The following is a 15,900-nucleotide window of genomic DNA, read 5'->3' on the forward strand; positions in this document are numbered from 1 at the left end:
GCCCCGAAGAGCTCAAATATGCATAAAAATGACCATGGGATAGGGGATAAAATAGCATATAAAACACATATATCGGGGAAAATTAAAAAGAATACGAAAGAATTAAAGTGGAGTAAATGGGGGGATTATGGCGCGAACTCCCAGACTTCTCTAAGTTGGCAGCTACTTACACCACACATCCCACTCTCTATCCTCATTTCAAATTTTCATAATCCTTTTCTTAATCACATCTTTCTTAACCGACCTTTTCTACTCTTCCCATTTTCCGCTTTTGCTCGGCAATTCGTAGCTGGAAACAGTGCTTTGTTGCTCTAAAGTTATAGATAGGCGAATTCCAGATCCGAACAAGGTAATTTCTGCTGAATTTCCTTTATTTTTCTTCGTTTTTCGAGCTTTTCCTCTTTCACTCCCTCACTTGAAAAACCTTGATAATGGCCGGCGATAAGAGAAAAAGGAAGGTTATTGAGTCTGATCCAGACGAGGAGGAAGAGGAGCCGCAACTAGTTCAGCGGCGGAACCGTCCTCTGGCGATGATGCCCACCTTCACCAACCGAAACTAGGGTTTGTCGGAGGCTAGAGTTGCCACCAACTCGAGTGCTACTGTGTTAAATGCCATTCCGCTCTAGACTCTCCCTTCCAAGGCTTCTGATCAAGCCGGTACCTCTGGCCGAGGTGAGGCTTCTAGGTCTAGACCATTGCTCCCGAAGGAAATGGAGTGGTTAGACGAGGCCCAGAACAACGACATCATGAACCACGCCCCCTATGATTAGTAGGTCAACAACGACACCCAGTATAATTTTGCTCGGCAAATTGAGTTTTTTTTTTATGGCATCATGGAGGAGGATGGGTATTGGTGTCGTATGCTGAACCTAATCGATCGGATTTACAATCCTCCCGCTGGTTACATCGGCATGTACGTCCATCAATTGGAGTACGGGCTCCACATTCCTCTTCATCCCTTCGTAACCGGGGTGCTGAATAGCTACAACATTTCCTTGTCTCAGCTAATCCCTTTAAGCATCCAAAGGATGATTTCATACTTATGGGTGTGTTTGTTCCTCGGGTTTGGCCCCAACGTTTTCATATTCTGGTGCATCCATAAATTGACGGCAAACGTCCAGGCGAGGAAGGATGGTCCTAGATGGTGAATTATTATGGATGAGAAAGGTTTTCTCTCGGCCTTTCCGAATGAATCCTCGGATAAGCTCTGGTGAGGCCAATGGATTTGGGTAAGGGTGCCCTAAGATCCAAAACATCCCAATTTCTTTGGCGCACCGAAGCACCTTGTCCAGCCCGATCCGACAATGACCGATCTCGGTCTTGATAATTTCACCGAGCTGGATAGAGAGCAGATGAGCTGGTTTGGCCGAAGGAATGTGCCCGGAGCTCAGGGTTAAGAAACTATGGTTTCAAAGCATTGGTTGCCCTACACCTATTACATCTTCAGCGAGAAGATGCTTGCTGTCATCGGCGTGAGTCGAAAATACCAAGGCGGTAAGACATTTTGCTAGGGCTGAGGACCTTTCCTTTTTTATTTATTTTTTTTTGTGCCTTTTTTGCATTACTAACTATTGTCTTGCTTTCTGTTTTCTCAGTGCTGGCCGAAGCTAATTTTGGCATCGACTACGGCAGGCTCGAAATTAGTCAAGAGAGGAAGCCGACTAAAAATCCACCTTCAATCACTAGCTCGAAGCTTCGGCCTCCTACTTTGACTGACAAGAAGTTTGAAATTGTCAGCGCAGCAGAGTATCGGCAACATCGAATTTGGTGGAGGAAGAGGGATCCCTTTAATGTATCTGGGGCATCCGGTGCTGCAGCCAAAGCTCCTACGACCCCTGCTACTGCTGCTACCCCCTCCCCCCCCCCGGTTGAACCAGAGTCAACTCCTGCTGCTAAAGAGGTTGACCACGAAGGAGGAAGGCTAGACGAAGACGAGCGTCTTCTTAAAACTTTAGTAACTTAAAATTTTTGACTTGTCTTTGTCTGTGTTGTTTTTTTTTTTTGGCACACACCCTCATCTGGACTTGCCCCCCTTTTTCAGTCTGACGAGGAGGCAGACGAGGAAAGAGAAAAAGTAGATAGAGAAAAGGGCGGTGATTTTGCCTTTCCTACCACTGCTGTCGAAGAGCTTGTCGAGGTTGACAAGAGCCTATGCTCGGCAGAAGAGATGTCTGGTAGGAAGAGAGGAAGGGCGGGGATTAAGCCAAGGCAAGTTCATATGACACCCCCTCCCCCGAAGAAGCCTTGCACTGAGGACGAGGTTGAGGTGCATACTCCTCCACATGAGAAGTCAATCGAAGATCCAGAGATTCGAGCTAAAGAGAAGACTCCAACCTCTTCAATGCAGGCTCAGAATAGCCCCTTCATTGAAGAAATTCAGGGGGAACATGATGCCTTGGATGGCGGTAGGGCACAAGGAGCGCTTCATCATCTTGATGATGATGACCTGAAGGTGCTTGGCGAAAAACCTGAGGGCTTCGACGAACAAGCTGCGAAGAGAGATGCCGAGGCGAAAAAGGAAATTGTGGAAATGTCTTTTTCCCCATTGAACCGATCTTTTGAGACCTTTCGGTCATCCAAAAAGGGGTTCGTGGGTGCCCCTCTAGTGTATGTCTTTGAAGGCATTAGGACTCTTTTTCCCAGTTTCGGGACGCTGCTGTTAATTATTTCGGCGAGCTGGTGAGCACACCCGAGTCGGAGCGGGCGAGGTCTCAAAGGAATAATGTCCTTCAAACAAGTGTATTATTCCGATAGAGGGTTTGGAATTAATTAGGAAAGCTAATTATACAGTGAGGTCAAGTGATCGGAATGCCTAGCTGGAGGCCGCTTCCAATCAGCAATATTAATGTATAATTAATATTACAGCTTGCTCTTGACTGAACCATTTGGGTCACACCCAATCGTGTAACCGAACAAAGGCGATGAATTAATCAGAAGGATTAATAAGTTGAAAGAGATATTACGAACCAAGACGCCGGATTTCGAGCTTAGAGCGTCGAAGCCATGCGTCAAACGTCGAGTCGTTTCAAGGAATCGACGAGACCGCAAAATAATTAAACAACACGATTTAAGGCTAAAACCCCAAAGTCGTAGCCTCGCATTGTCCTAGCATCGTGCTAGTCATGCGTGGGCTAGGCCATGGGGTGCTAGCCACAAAGTGATAGCATGGCTAATAGACCGAGCAGCCATGCGTAGCATGGCAGCCAGCCCGGCAAGCCATACGCACGAGTGTGCCTAGCTTGCCGGGGCTGCTAGCGCACCAAGCCCGCATGGCTGCTAGGCGTGTGGTGGCTAGCAGCAGCCCGTTGGCTAGCACGTGGGCCGCGGCAACGTGGCAGCCCAGTCGTGGGCAATGGAAGCCGGTTGGGCTTGCCATCAAGGCCCATGGTTGGGCCGACCACATGGGGATATTTTTTGAGTTTTTGGCTCTTTGCTTATTCTCAAAGGCATGGTAAGTGGTCCTTACCTAACCTCCCTAATATTATGACAAGTGTTGTTTTCTTATTGCTTTTGGTATTTAATTTAATTTGGAATTAAATTAATTACTTATTTTTCTCATCTTATCATTTCTCCCACATGGAAAGATGATTGAAATTTTTGGGAGCATTTCCCTATAAGTACCCACCTTAGGTATTGGGATTTCTCACTTGAATTAAACTCAATAAAGTATCTCCCAACAGTGAGAAAGCCTTTATGTTCGTAATACTCTAGTTTATTTTGGTCTAGGCTCGTCTAAGCTACGAGGTAGGGGTCGGGTTCAGGCGCGAGGGTGTGAGACGAAGGAGGGCTTGCACTTGCGAGTCTCAAGGTTTTCCGTGTTCGTGCTCGAGGTTCGAGTGAAGCACGCGTCAAGGTGAGCAAGTCTTATCCTTACTTTCTCTCTCTTCACTTTACGTGTATATGCTTTCAATAATTGTATGTTATTTTTTTTAGTTGTAATTATTATTCATGCGAACCTTTTGCAGGTTTTATTTCCGCGCGGTGTCTGACACCGCAAAACCCAACAAGGTTCTGGTCTCTTCGTGCTGCTGCTGGGCTAGGACCTTCGGTGCGTGAAGTTGATCCATGCTGGAAACACAACGACATCTAATGCAGGTAAGCATTGCTTTTTTGATTTGTAAAAAGGAATTTTTCTCTTTTTTCTCTCTCTCTCTTTTTTTTTTTTGTGAACTCACTAGGTTCGGTTGTTCTGCCTTTAACTCCTGTATGGTATTCAGAGCCACTTCCTTGCTGTGGAGATGAACGAGGAGCTGAAGTAGCAGCATGAGGAGATTGACGCTGAGCTAAGGGTATCTACTGCCAAAGTTCGCGCTCGGCGTTTGCTGAATTTCGAGAATGTCGTCGTCCTTGAATCAAAAGCCCAGGTTTAGCAGATGAAAGAGAACTAGCTAATGTAGAATGAAGATTTTCGGCAGAATTTTGCTACCGCTGAAGAAGAGGCAATCGAAGCGAAGGGTAGATTTGCGGATGCCTACTGTCGAATGAAAGGGATGCTGGAAGGCGCCAAGGCCCTCCTTCGATGCCGAACTCTCATTGAGGCTAATTACCAAGTGAGGTATGACCTTGGCTTTGACATGGTTTACCGACTGGCGTTTCACCTCGATCCCAACATAAACTAGGAATAGGTGGAAGGCCTGGGCATCGGATAGTATGGACGAACACTTGGTCTACCCTAGACAGGCTGAGGTGGATTACTTGGCTCGCCAAGGCAAGGCTGAGGCTAAGGAAGAGGGTGAGAAGGAGGAGGCAGAAAAGGAAGTGGTTCCCTTACTGCATTTTGCATCTTCCTCAGCTGTTGCAGCCATTGGAGGCTAAGATGGTGTTCCTCCTGAGCAGGATCCTACAAATGCTGAAGCATAGGGATTTAGGCAGCCGTCTACAGAATCTTGCGGATCATCTCAGAGCTTCACTTAGAATATGCCGCATAACTGTTTTTGCCTTTCCTCTCTTTTTGCTTCAGCTAGCCTTGTGTACAAACCTTTCAATTGCTTTTGAATTCTGCATAGTTGTGCATAGTTCGGCAGCTGCTATTATCCGTCTTGTGGACGGCTGCCGATTAGAATGTGTTCTCGTTTGTATTTTCTGAACTTGGTTTGTTGTACCTTGGATAACCAAGCTAACTTGCTGCAGGCTAATCTTGACTTGCATGCAGTTTTTCTTTCGTAGTTGTTTTGCACAATTCGCAGTTCCTTTTTTCTTCAAAATTTTCTAAGTACGTGTTGAACTTTTGCTGGGAAATTTATTGCTTGATCTGTTGAATTTAACTAAGTAGCACTTGACTATTTAGTTGGCGTACCTCTTCTCCCCCTCCCCCTAGAAAACTGAAGTTATGAGATACCGGCTTCGGATTTCAGAGTTATGGAATGCGGATTTTTAGCTTGAACTTTCCTAACTTTCTTGCAAATGGACTAAGCCTCAGCCCCTTATCTGCATTGCTTAGCGTCATTCTTAGCTCTCTTTTTTTTTTGAAGAGTTCATGAGTTCGCTATTCAGAAATCGTAGACTCCAAGAACAGTAGTCTCTCAACCTTAAAAATATTTGCGGGGGAATGATTATCTGAAGCATAATGCCAATGTTGGCTATACTTCAGATGTGACCCTCTGAAGCACAATGCCAGTGGTTTGCTATGCCTCAGATTCGTTCACGGGCCCTTTGCCTCAACGAACTAGTTATTCGAAGTACAATGTCGTTGGCCGGCTATACTTCGGTTGTGAAACGATTGTTCCTTGTTGGGCGTAATTAGCGGCGATCCGAAGTACAATGTCGCCGATGGGCTATACCTCGAATCGTTCCGATGGTAATTCCTTGTAAACAGATAAAACAAAGAGATAAATTTTTTGCAGAATTATCAGAAAATGGCTCGGAGGCCTTTTCATTGATTTGCAAAAGGTTTACTTACATAGATTGTTCCTTTCCGAAGGGATTACACATGAAACTTTTTTTGTGCATCAGCATTCCAATGGTTTTTTGGCTCAGTTCCATCCAGCTGACGAAGTCGGTAAGTCCTAGGCTGAAGCTCATCATAGACTTCACAGGGCCCTTCCCAAGTAGCCAAGAGTGTTTCCCATGAATTCTTCCATTTTGGACTGCTGCGGCATTTTGAAGAACCAAGTCCCTTACTTTGAGTGGTCTTTCATTGACCCTTCGGTTTTAGAATTTGCTAATTCTTTGCTTGTAGGCTACCATCCTATCTCGGGCCGTGTCTTTGACTTCGTCCAGAAAATCGACAGATTCTTTCAGAAGTTGTTCGTTTTCTCCGGTTGAAAATTATGCACTCGCAAGCTTTTGGTGCCTATCTCTACTGGGAGTACAGCTTTGGACCAATACATCAACTCAAAGGGTGAGTGTCTCGTAGCTTCTTTTTCAGTTGTCCGAAAGGACCAGAGAGTACCAGGGAGCTCCTCAATCCATTTGGACTTTTGATCCTCCACTCTCTTTTTGAATGCATTAAGGATATGCTTGTTTGCAACTTTAGTCTGGCCATTACCTTGCTGGTGGAAGACTATAGAGTAAGCCAACTTAATGTCGATCTGATTAGTGTACCGCCTCAGCGGCAAATTGTCAAATTGCCTTCCGTGATCGAAGACAAACACCTTCGAAATTCCAATGCGAGTGATGATGTTTCGCCAGATGAACTTTCTGACAGTCTACTCCATGATTTCGAAGCTGCCTCGACTTCAATCCATTTGCTGAAGTAGTCAATGGTAACTATCATCCACATTTTTTGATAAGGAGCATCGGGGAATGGCCCCAAAATGTCCAGCCCATTGAGCAAATGGGAGAGGGTTCAGAATTGGCTGAAGGTCCCTTTCTGGTTAATTAATAACCGGTGCAAATTTTTGGCATTTCACGCACTTTTTCACTAACTCTTTTGCATCAAGGATCATGGTTGGCCAATAGTACCCTACTCTTAATGCTTTGTGAGGCAAGGTTCTTCCCCCGATATGGTTTCCACAGATGCCAAGGTGGATTTCCAAAAGGATGTAATCACCATCTGTTGGTCCTGCGCATTTTAGTAATAGTGCTGAGAATGATTTCTTCAATAGCTCTTCTCTGAACATGATGAGCCAAGAACTAATTCTTTTCAGCTTGCAGGCTAAGTTTCTGTCTTCGAGCAACTCTCCCCGAAGTTTGTATGCTAGGATGGGATCCATCCAGCTCGGTTTTGGTGTGATGGTGCAAACTTCAGGTGCTTCATCAACACTCCTTTCCCGGCGCACCTCCACATAAACAGATCGATTCAGCTCGGTCAGAGGTGAACTTGCAAGTTTGGAGAGTGCATCAGTCTAGACATTCTGACCTCGTGGAATCAACTCGACCTCAAAAGTTCTCAGTTTCGCAATTATCGTTTTAATTTCGCGAGGTAAGCGATCATCGAGGTCTTTTTCACCTCAAACTCGCCTCGAATCTGATTTGCGACAAGCTGAGAGTCTGTTTTGAGACAGACATGCTCGACTTCCAGTGATATGCACAGCTTTAGGCAAGCGATTGCTACCTCATATTCTATCTCGTTGTTTGAAGCTTTGAATGCGAACTTGAGTGCATACTTAAAGGACTTTCCTTCAAGCGAGGTAAGTACTACCCCCGCCTTCGAACCATTTACGGTGGAAGATCCATCCGTAAAAACGGTCTAGGTTTTCTTTTCATCATCTAGCGTTTCCTAGTATGAGAATTCGGCCAAGAAATTCGCCAAAGCTTGTGCCTTAATGGTTGTTCTCGGTTGATAGCTTATGCTAAACTCAGTAAGCTTGAAAGCACACTTCATCAATCTGCCAGATTTTTCCACGTTGCTGAGAACTTTTTTCCAGAGGTTGATCAGTTAAGACCACTATCTGATGGCAGTCGAAGTAGGATCTTAACTTCCGAGCAGCTACCACCACTGCGTATAATTTTTTCGAGAAAAGGGTAGCGGGTCTTGGCATCTATCAGAGTGTGGCTGACAAAATAGATCGTTTTCTGAACTTTATTTTCTTCCTTTAGCAAAACCGTGCTTACCGTGGCTGGGCTGACCACCACGTATAAGTACAGTGTCTCCCTTTCGACTGGTCGAGCCAATGTTGGGAGCTGAGCCAGATGCTCACGGAGCTGCTTGAAGACTTCTTTTTGTTCTTCTTCCCAAATGAGCTCTTTGGTTTTGGGCAGCTTAAGAGCCTTGAAGAAGGGTAACCCTTTGTCCGAAGCTCTAGAGATGAACTTGGACAGGGCAGCCATTCTCCCGGTTAGTCTCTAAACATCCCTTTTTGTCTTTGGCTCGGGAAGGTCTAGTGCTGCTTGAACTTTGGCGGGATTGGCGTCAATTCCCCTCTTAATGACCATGAAGTCGAGGAACTTGCCTGATTTCACGCCGAAGACACACTTCTTCGAATTCAGTTTCATTTGATGCTTTCTTAGGGTGGTTAGATCTGTAACATGGTCCGTGTCATTCTTGATCTTGAAGATGGAATCGTTAACATAGACTTCCATGTTACGCCCTTTTTGTTTGGCGAAGACATGATCAACCAGCCTCTAATAAGTTGCCCCGGCGTTTTTCAACCAGAAAGGCGTCATTTTGTAATTGAATTAACACCCCGACATTTGTGACAAATACCATTTTTGCTCGGTCGTCGGGGTGTATGAAGATCTGATAATACCATGAGAATGCATGCTGAAACTAAGCAGAGCATGACCACTTGTCAAGTCAACTAACTGATCGATCCTCGGAAAGGGATATAAATCATTCAGGTCTGTGAAGTCAACGCACATTCTCCAGGAACCATTGGCCTTCTAAACCATCACCACATTAGCCAACCATTCCGAATACATGCAAGGTTCAATGAAGCCCGCATCTAGAAGTTTCTTGACTTCGGCTGCGATATCATGGTTCTTATTGGTAGAGTAATTTCGCTTCTTTTGCTTAACTGTCCGACAACTTGGGTCGACATTTAGCTTGTGAGATATGAGGTTCGGATCAATCTAAGGCATGTCAACAGCTGAGAAAGCGAACACATCTCAGTTGTTTCGAACGAGCTGGATAAGCTCGACTCGGATACTTGGACCAAGTCCGAGCCCAATGCTTATTAATTTTTCTGGGTCTCCTTCGGTTAACTCGATTGATTCGGTCTGATGGTCCAGTTCAATTGCTTTAGAACCGGACTCTTAATTGTCAGGCCTGCTGTCGATGTCAATAGGTTTTCCTGACTTCGGTCGGCCTTCTTGTGGATACCCTGAGTCCGCTACTTCAAAAGATGAGCAAGCCTTTTTTTTCCTTGTTGCTTTTTCTCTGGGCGGGGTACCCTGAGCCGAAGCACTCAAGCATTTCACCTTTTTCGTGTTTCATTCCTTTTGGTTTTCCTTCTTGTCTCCGTTTTCGTCCTCATGATTGTCCTTTGAAGACTTGACGGAGTTGTAGTTGCATTTTCGGGCAGCCTCTTGACTCCCTCGGATTCGTTCAGCGAAACCTTTATCCGAAATGTATATCATTAACTGATGATACGTGGAGACGACCCCTTGGATCTGATGGATTATGGGCCTTCCCATGATTACATTATAGACCGATGAAACATCGATGACCAAAAATTCGGCCACGATGTTCCTTGCTGCCCTATCCGTGCCGATGGTAACAGGAAGAGTAATTTTCCCATCGAGGCAGGGCGAAGAATCGTTGAATCCAGTGACTGAGTAGGGAACTGGACTCAAGTCCTTGGTCTGAAGCTTGAGGCGCTCGAAGGCATCCTAAAATAGAATGTTCGCTGCACTACCACCGTCAACTAGAGTTCGCTAGACGTTATGGTTGGCGATCCCTGTTATGATGACCAATAGGTCGTCATGGGGGTATGCTACCCCCCCCCCCCCCCCCCCCCCCCCGCAGTCTTCGGCTAAGAATGTGATGTTCAGAACTAAAGATTTTGGGCCTCGAACCGAGGCATAGTTGACCTGGTGAGTTAGACTCCTCAGGTGACGCTTGCGAGCATTTCGGGAGCTTGTCCCTCCAGAGATGACAAGGATGTTAGGATGCTCTTTATTCTGCGTCTTGTCTTTATTTCAGTTGTAATCAAGTTGTAGTCGAGAATCTTGCTCGGTTTTCTTTTCCTCGCGGTAGTTTGCGAGGTATTTTTCCAGGTATCCTTTTCTAACAAGATCTTCAATCTGATCCTTCAGTTGGATACACTCTTCGGTGTTGTGTCCATGAGCATCATGGAATTCACACCATTTGTCTTTGTTTCTATTCTGGTGCCACGAGGGTGGTGCCCTTGGCTACTTCCACTTCTCATCGTTGTTCGTTATGCTATAAATTTTAGGACATGGAAGAGCGAGAGGAGTGTATGATTCATATTTCCCCGAGAATGGGGTTTTCTCCTTCTTGGTCTCAGGAGCTGAAGAAGGTTCTGAGGCTTTCACTTTCCCTTTCTGATGGCCCTAGCCTTTGGATTGATATCCCTTTGCCTTACTAGTCCCAGGTTGGGACTTGATTTTATTCCATTCCTCAGCTCAGATAAACTTATCCGAAGCATCGAGGGCTTCTTCCAAGGTCTGCGGGTGTGCATGACCATGAAATCAAGGAACTTTCCCGTGCTCAATCCGTTTTGCAACGCAAAAACGGCCAACCCTTGGTTCAAATTTGTGATTCTGGAGGATTCGTTGCTAAACTGAGTCAGGTAGTCCCTAAGACTTTCTTCTTCTCCCTACCGCAGGCTCATAAGCTCAGCAGTAGTTTTCTCTCGGCGGTTTGCCATTGAGAATTTGCTTTTGAACTTCTGGGAAAGGTCTTCCCATCCAGTGATTGATCCTTCCTCTATCCCTTTGGTGATCCACGCCTGCGTGACACCTTTTAGAGTCGTAGGGAAGTACTTGCACCAGGTTGCTTCAGATTTGGGGTTTGAGTACATGTGCCCCTCGTAAAAGGCTATATGCTCTTTCAGATCCGAAGTCCCATCATACGTAATGTGTGCTGGGATTTTCACTGATAGTACTTGCTCTTCTAGAATCCATGAGACAAATGGAGACCTGGAAGGTGTCATCACTGCCTTCCCTTTGGTTCGGGCCATTGGGACCTCGTCCCCTCCCCCCCCCCCCCGGAGGTGGAAATCAATTTTTTCCTCGGCTTGGAGTGAGTGGGCGCAGGTTGACTTTCGTGAGGGTATGTTAGGCGGTTGTGGATGATCACCTCCCTCGAGCCGATGCGTTCGTGGACGTTTTGGCGAACGGTTTCGGGTAGCGAGGACACGGTGTTGCTGCTTTTAAAAGACCGGGCTTCGGGTTCCTCAAAGAACTGGAGGTTTCTTTTTCTTTCCCGGTCAGTTTTCAGGCACCCTCCTCCCAGTGCTCTCCGAGCTCTTTGTGGGACGGAACCTGCTCTCCGTCCTCAAGGCTGGTCCTCCTTCTCAACCTACGCGGCTGCTCTATTGTGTTAGTGCGTGTAGAGGAGTCAAGAGGTGGAGTTGGCTTGTTGGCCTGCAAAAACTCCATAAAGATTGCGATGGCCTTCGCCACCTCTTCCAATGAGGGATCCATCGGGGGTTTCCCCATCGGTCGAGATCGCGAATGGTGGCTAGGGGTTGGTGCCCTAGCGTTTGAGTATGTTGCCCGACGGGAGCCTGACGGCTCGCCGGTATTGCGCGAAGGGCGCTTGAGCAAGGCTCTCTCAAATGAGGTCGCCTTGGACGACGAGGAAAAAGGAGTATTTTTCTTCGAATTCTTAGCCATGTTGCTAAGTGATTGGATTTTTAGCTTGTTTTTTATTGTCTTCCCCACAGATAGCGCCAAATGTTTTGGGTAAAAATAATGGGTCCTTTAGATGGACCTTTAAAGTGGGATGAAGACTGGACTCGGCCCAAATGATGACTGGGACAAGGGTTTCCTACACAGTGAACACACGTAAACTGGTCTCAGAGGTGGTGTTATGGAAGGCCCCTTCGATGCCGAAGTTAGTACAGTGTTTTCTAGAGAGAGAATACTATGCAAGAGGAATAAATGCTTGAGGCTTAATGTGGATACCATGAAGGTTAGAAGTGTTAATGCTTTTATACCTTACATAAGATATGGATAATGGGCTCTTTAGTCATGTGGGCTTGCCACGTGGATTGGGTCGCTTTACTTTGACTTCTGGCATGCTATTTGGAGAGTTGAACCTTAGAGATTATTTGATCATTTGTGGGCCTGCCCAATTAGGCTATATTGGACCCAAACAGATGTATTGGCTGATGTCTGCTATGTTTTGTTATATAGATTTATTGTAAAGCCAAATAAGCTCAAATTAGTACTAATTTCATCCACTCACGTATACTTGCAACCCGTGCATTTTCGTTTGTTTTTTAAAATTTATATCTCACTCAACCCACTTTGTTCAGGAGTAAAATAAGGAATGTATTATGTAAGTGTACAACTTTAGGCAAGTATTATTGCAAGAAGGAATCTTCAAATTTTAACACTGCTACTGTATGGACTTTATCTTGTTACAATGTGTGCCTTGCTTTATTTTATTGCTTATTTAGCCCAAAAGGCCCCAAGTAACATGTTCTTATTATTACAATTTTCGCATTGAACTTCTTGTTAAATAATCCATTGCATTTGGGCCTCTCCAAAAAGGCCAACCCAGTCAGACGTGAATAGATTATCTAAGAATTCCCAGGTTAAGGAAAACATTTGAACTATAGTCTCTACAGCTACAATGGTACATGCTTTTAGGTAATACTCACTTCATTTCGGATCCATCGCAACATTAGTTTTGGTGTAATCTAAGAAAAAAACATAAGGTCGCTACCAAAGTGAGGATTTTATAATATAAAGCATAGTTAATGGGTCGATGGAATTATATTTAGTTGATTGTGAGAGAGAGCTAATATAAACGTAACGAAAGTGGAATTAGTGGGACTGTGGGAGAGAAAAGTACTACGTATAACATGTATATAGTTTGATTGGTTTATTCTTCTAAGTGCCTAGCTTAGTTCTTGCTTGTGCACCCTCGAGAGAGGACATGAATTGAGTACTTGCTTGAATGACTATATTTACGCCCCTTTTCGTATGTCGTCATCCCTAGCGCTTTCCCTTTGTTTTTACATCCCTTTATACGAGTACTTCTGTAATTGTTGATTTGTTGACCCTAGATTCATATGTAGCTTTAATTTAGTAATACATTTCCTCCAAATTTCTTACTCCGATTGAGTTATCTTATTATAGTTTGTATCTCAGTGTCTAGTAAAGTCATTCCTTGTTGATTATTCAATCATGTACTTGCCGATTGAATGCTGCCTTTGATAGTGTAGGTTAGTTATTGAAAGCTAAATCTTAGCTTGCCCAACGACCAATATATCGTATATCAAATGGTTCCGGTGCTGGGGACTTCGTCTAACATTGATTATGTGTTAATTAGGTGAGTCTAGGCCACTTTGTTTATTTTTACTTTAGATTTTACCAGGAAGTCTAGGTTAATCACTGAAATAAACTAAAATTGTTTATCTCATGGCAATTTGATAAATAAATTATTGTGTATCTCATAAATGAACTTGAATTTATCCGATTTTTATCTCAAATGTTCCTTCTTCCAGTTTTGAATTGTGAATTGTATTGAGTCACGGGCTGATATGGATACAATTGAGAATCAAGGGGATTATAAATATTTAATGCTTTTAAAGTTTTAATTGTACTATCAAGCTATGTATCCTCAATATGATAACAATGTATGCTTCAATAATCCTTATTGTGAGCCCAATTTTTTTTCTTTTTTGTGGATCTAACCTATTTGAATGAATGGGCTATTCCCATTGTGACTACGACCTCTCATATATACCTTTAATTGAATCTGTTCCCCAAGACTCGACTGCTATTGTTAGACTAGACACTCTTTTACGAAAATCGATTAAAGGTCTTGACATGTATTCTAGTTTAGAGGTTTTTTTTTTAAAGGAAGATAGAGCTTTATTCATTAAATTAATTCATGTCCATTTCCGCCAAAGTTTGTAGGCTTTGGGGAAAGGAGCACAGCCGTACAACTTTCATATTAACCCCCGTGTCCCCTCTTGCTACAAGATGAGCCACCGTATTACAAGAACGTTTAATATGCAAAAAATTACAAAAATCAAACTTAGCTCTATCAAAACTAATATCATCATAGATGGAGTAAATAGGTGAAAGGCCACACTCTCTCGAAGTCACAGCTTTTATCACATTGATGGCGTCAGATTCTATCATCACTCTTCCAAAACCCAACCTGAGAGCTAGCTGCATTGCAAAACGAATGGCCATAGCTTCCACTATCTCTGGCGAAGATAAACTAACCTTCTTGGTAGCTGTTGCGACAATCCCTCCCTCAGCATTCCTACAGACCACCCCAAGACCAGCCATACCATTATTCGGGACATGAGCATCGACATTAATTTTAAGGACATTAATTGGAGGCCAGGACAACTCCAATTAGACCTGCTACTAGGCGCCATCACCGCAGCAATACGATGAAACACATTTACAGCATATGATTGATAGTCATGCACCATCAGGTAAACCAGCAAGCTCACTACCTACCCCACCTTTTGCCAGCCAATAGCCAGAGCGTACAGAATATATCCCATCATTGCTTTGCCACCAATAAACACCATCAGCTTGTCTCATACAAGGTAGAGGAATAGCTAATACATTAGTCCCCACCTCATTTCCCATAACCGAGCAAACCTTATCCGCATCCCACGCCATACAGCCACCATACGTTAGCTCTCGAACCAGCATGTTCTCATCAGCCCCCTCCGGGATATGAAGCACAGCAGGCCGACCATCTATTAAGACCCAAGGGTCTTTCCACACCCGAACACAGCCACCATCACCAATTCTCCGCGCAAGGCCATCTCGAAGTAGCCCTTTTGCCCCCCCACATACTTCTCCAAGTGTAACTTGGGTCGTATCCCCTTAGAGCCTCAAGAACATTCGAGTTCTTAAAGTACCGCGCCTTAAGAATGCTAGAAGTTATGAAAACCCAAATGGAAACTACTAGTAGAATGAATTGTCCCTTAAAGAGATAATAAAGAGGGGTGGTGAGTTATAGGTTCAATTGGCATCCTTGAACCATAAACTTGTAGATTCTATGGCTTGCTATGATGATGATTGTGATCTTAAGGAGGGAAAAGGGTATGATGATGATATTAGGTTGATTATGAGAAAAGGAAGTGTAAGTGACAAGGCCTTATTTGGTTCTATTTTGACAATTACAACCTTTTATATACACCTGATTGCACATAGAAATAGGTGCACCAAGGGTGGTAATTTGCTCATTTGGTATATTTCTTGCTCATTAAAAATGAGCAAAAAAAAATACCTTGAGTAAGGTGCAACCAGGTTTATATAAAATTTTGCACATGCTTGTGAGGTTTAAGAAAATAACGGGCATGAGGATGAGCGAAATGAATATCCAATTTTCAAAGAACCCCTACGACCCTCCTTTAAATTATTGTGCATAAAAAAAATGAGTTACAACTTTAGTTAATAGGGAAATTTTACATAAATATCACTGGATGAAATTATTATTCAAGAATAAATAGCTTTTTAAACAAAATATACTAAAGTTACTCATAATAAATAATAATTAACGGAGATGATATATTTTTTATGAAAATTGCAACTGAGTGAGTTATTCTTGGGCCTTGTTCGTAGCACATGGACAGCCAAAAAAGTTAAAATGGGCAAATGGGCTTTGTGAATGAGTGAACACGTGAGTCAAGTCTGGACTGCTACGGGTTCACTATAATGTGTAGGCAGCAAGGATGAATGTACTAGGAGTTTTAAACCACAATCAGTCTCGAAACTTTGTCAAAAGTTAGTGTTGGGTCCCACTACTTTCCCAAAAGTTGATATTCACCCTTCATTCTAATGGAAATCATAGATCATTATCAACTCCATTGGAAGAGGGACATAAGTCACATAGCTCCAAATTTGAGT

The 15,900-nt window shown here is 43.9% G+C and overlaps 1 protein-coding gene across 1 annotated transcript; it reads right to left on the reverse strand.

Moving 5' to 3' along the window:
* Positions 1 to 9,312: 9,312 nt before the first annotated feature.
* LOC110721375 lies at positions 9,313 to 14,319 on the reverse strand. The gene is made up of 2 exons (XM_021900513.1): positions 14,131 to 14,319; positions 9,313 to 9,711 (listed from the first exon to the last, which is right to left on the reverse strand). The coding sequence occupies exons 1-2, from the start codon at positions 14,317 to 14,319 to the stop codon at positions 9,313 to 9,315; spliced, it is 588 nt and encodes a 195-aa protein (XP_021756205.1).
* Positions 14,320 to 15,900: the final 1,581 nt, after the last annotated feature.

This window comes from Chenopodium quinoa, unplaced genomic scaffold (assembly GCF_001683475.1).
Source record: "Chenopodium quinoa cultivar QQ74 unplaced genomic scaffold, ASM168347v1, whole genome shotgun sequence".
Classification (NCBI taxonomy): Eukaryota; Viridiplantae; Streptophyta; class Magnoliopsida; order Caryophyllales; family Amaranthaceae; genus Chenopodium; species Chenopodium quinoa.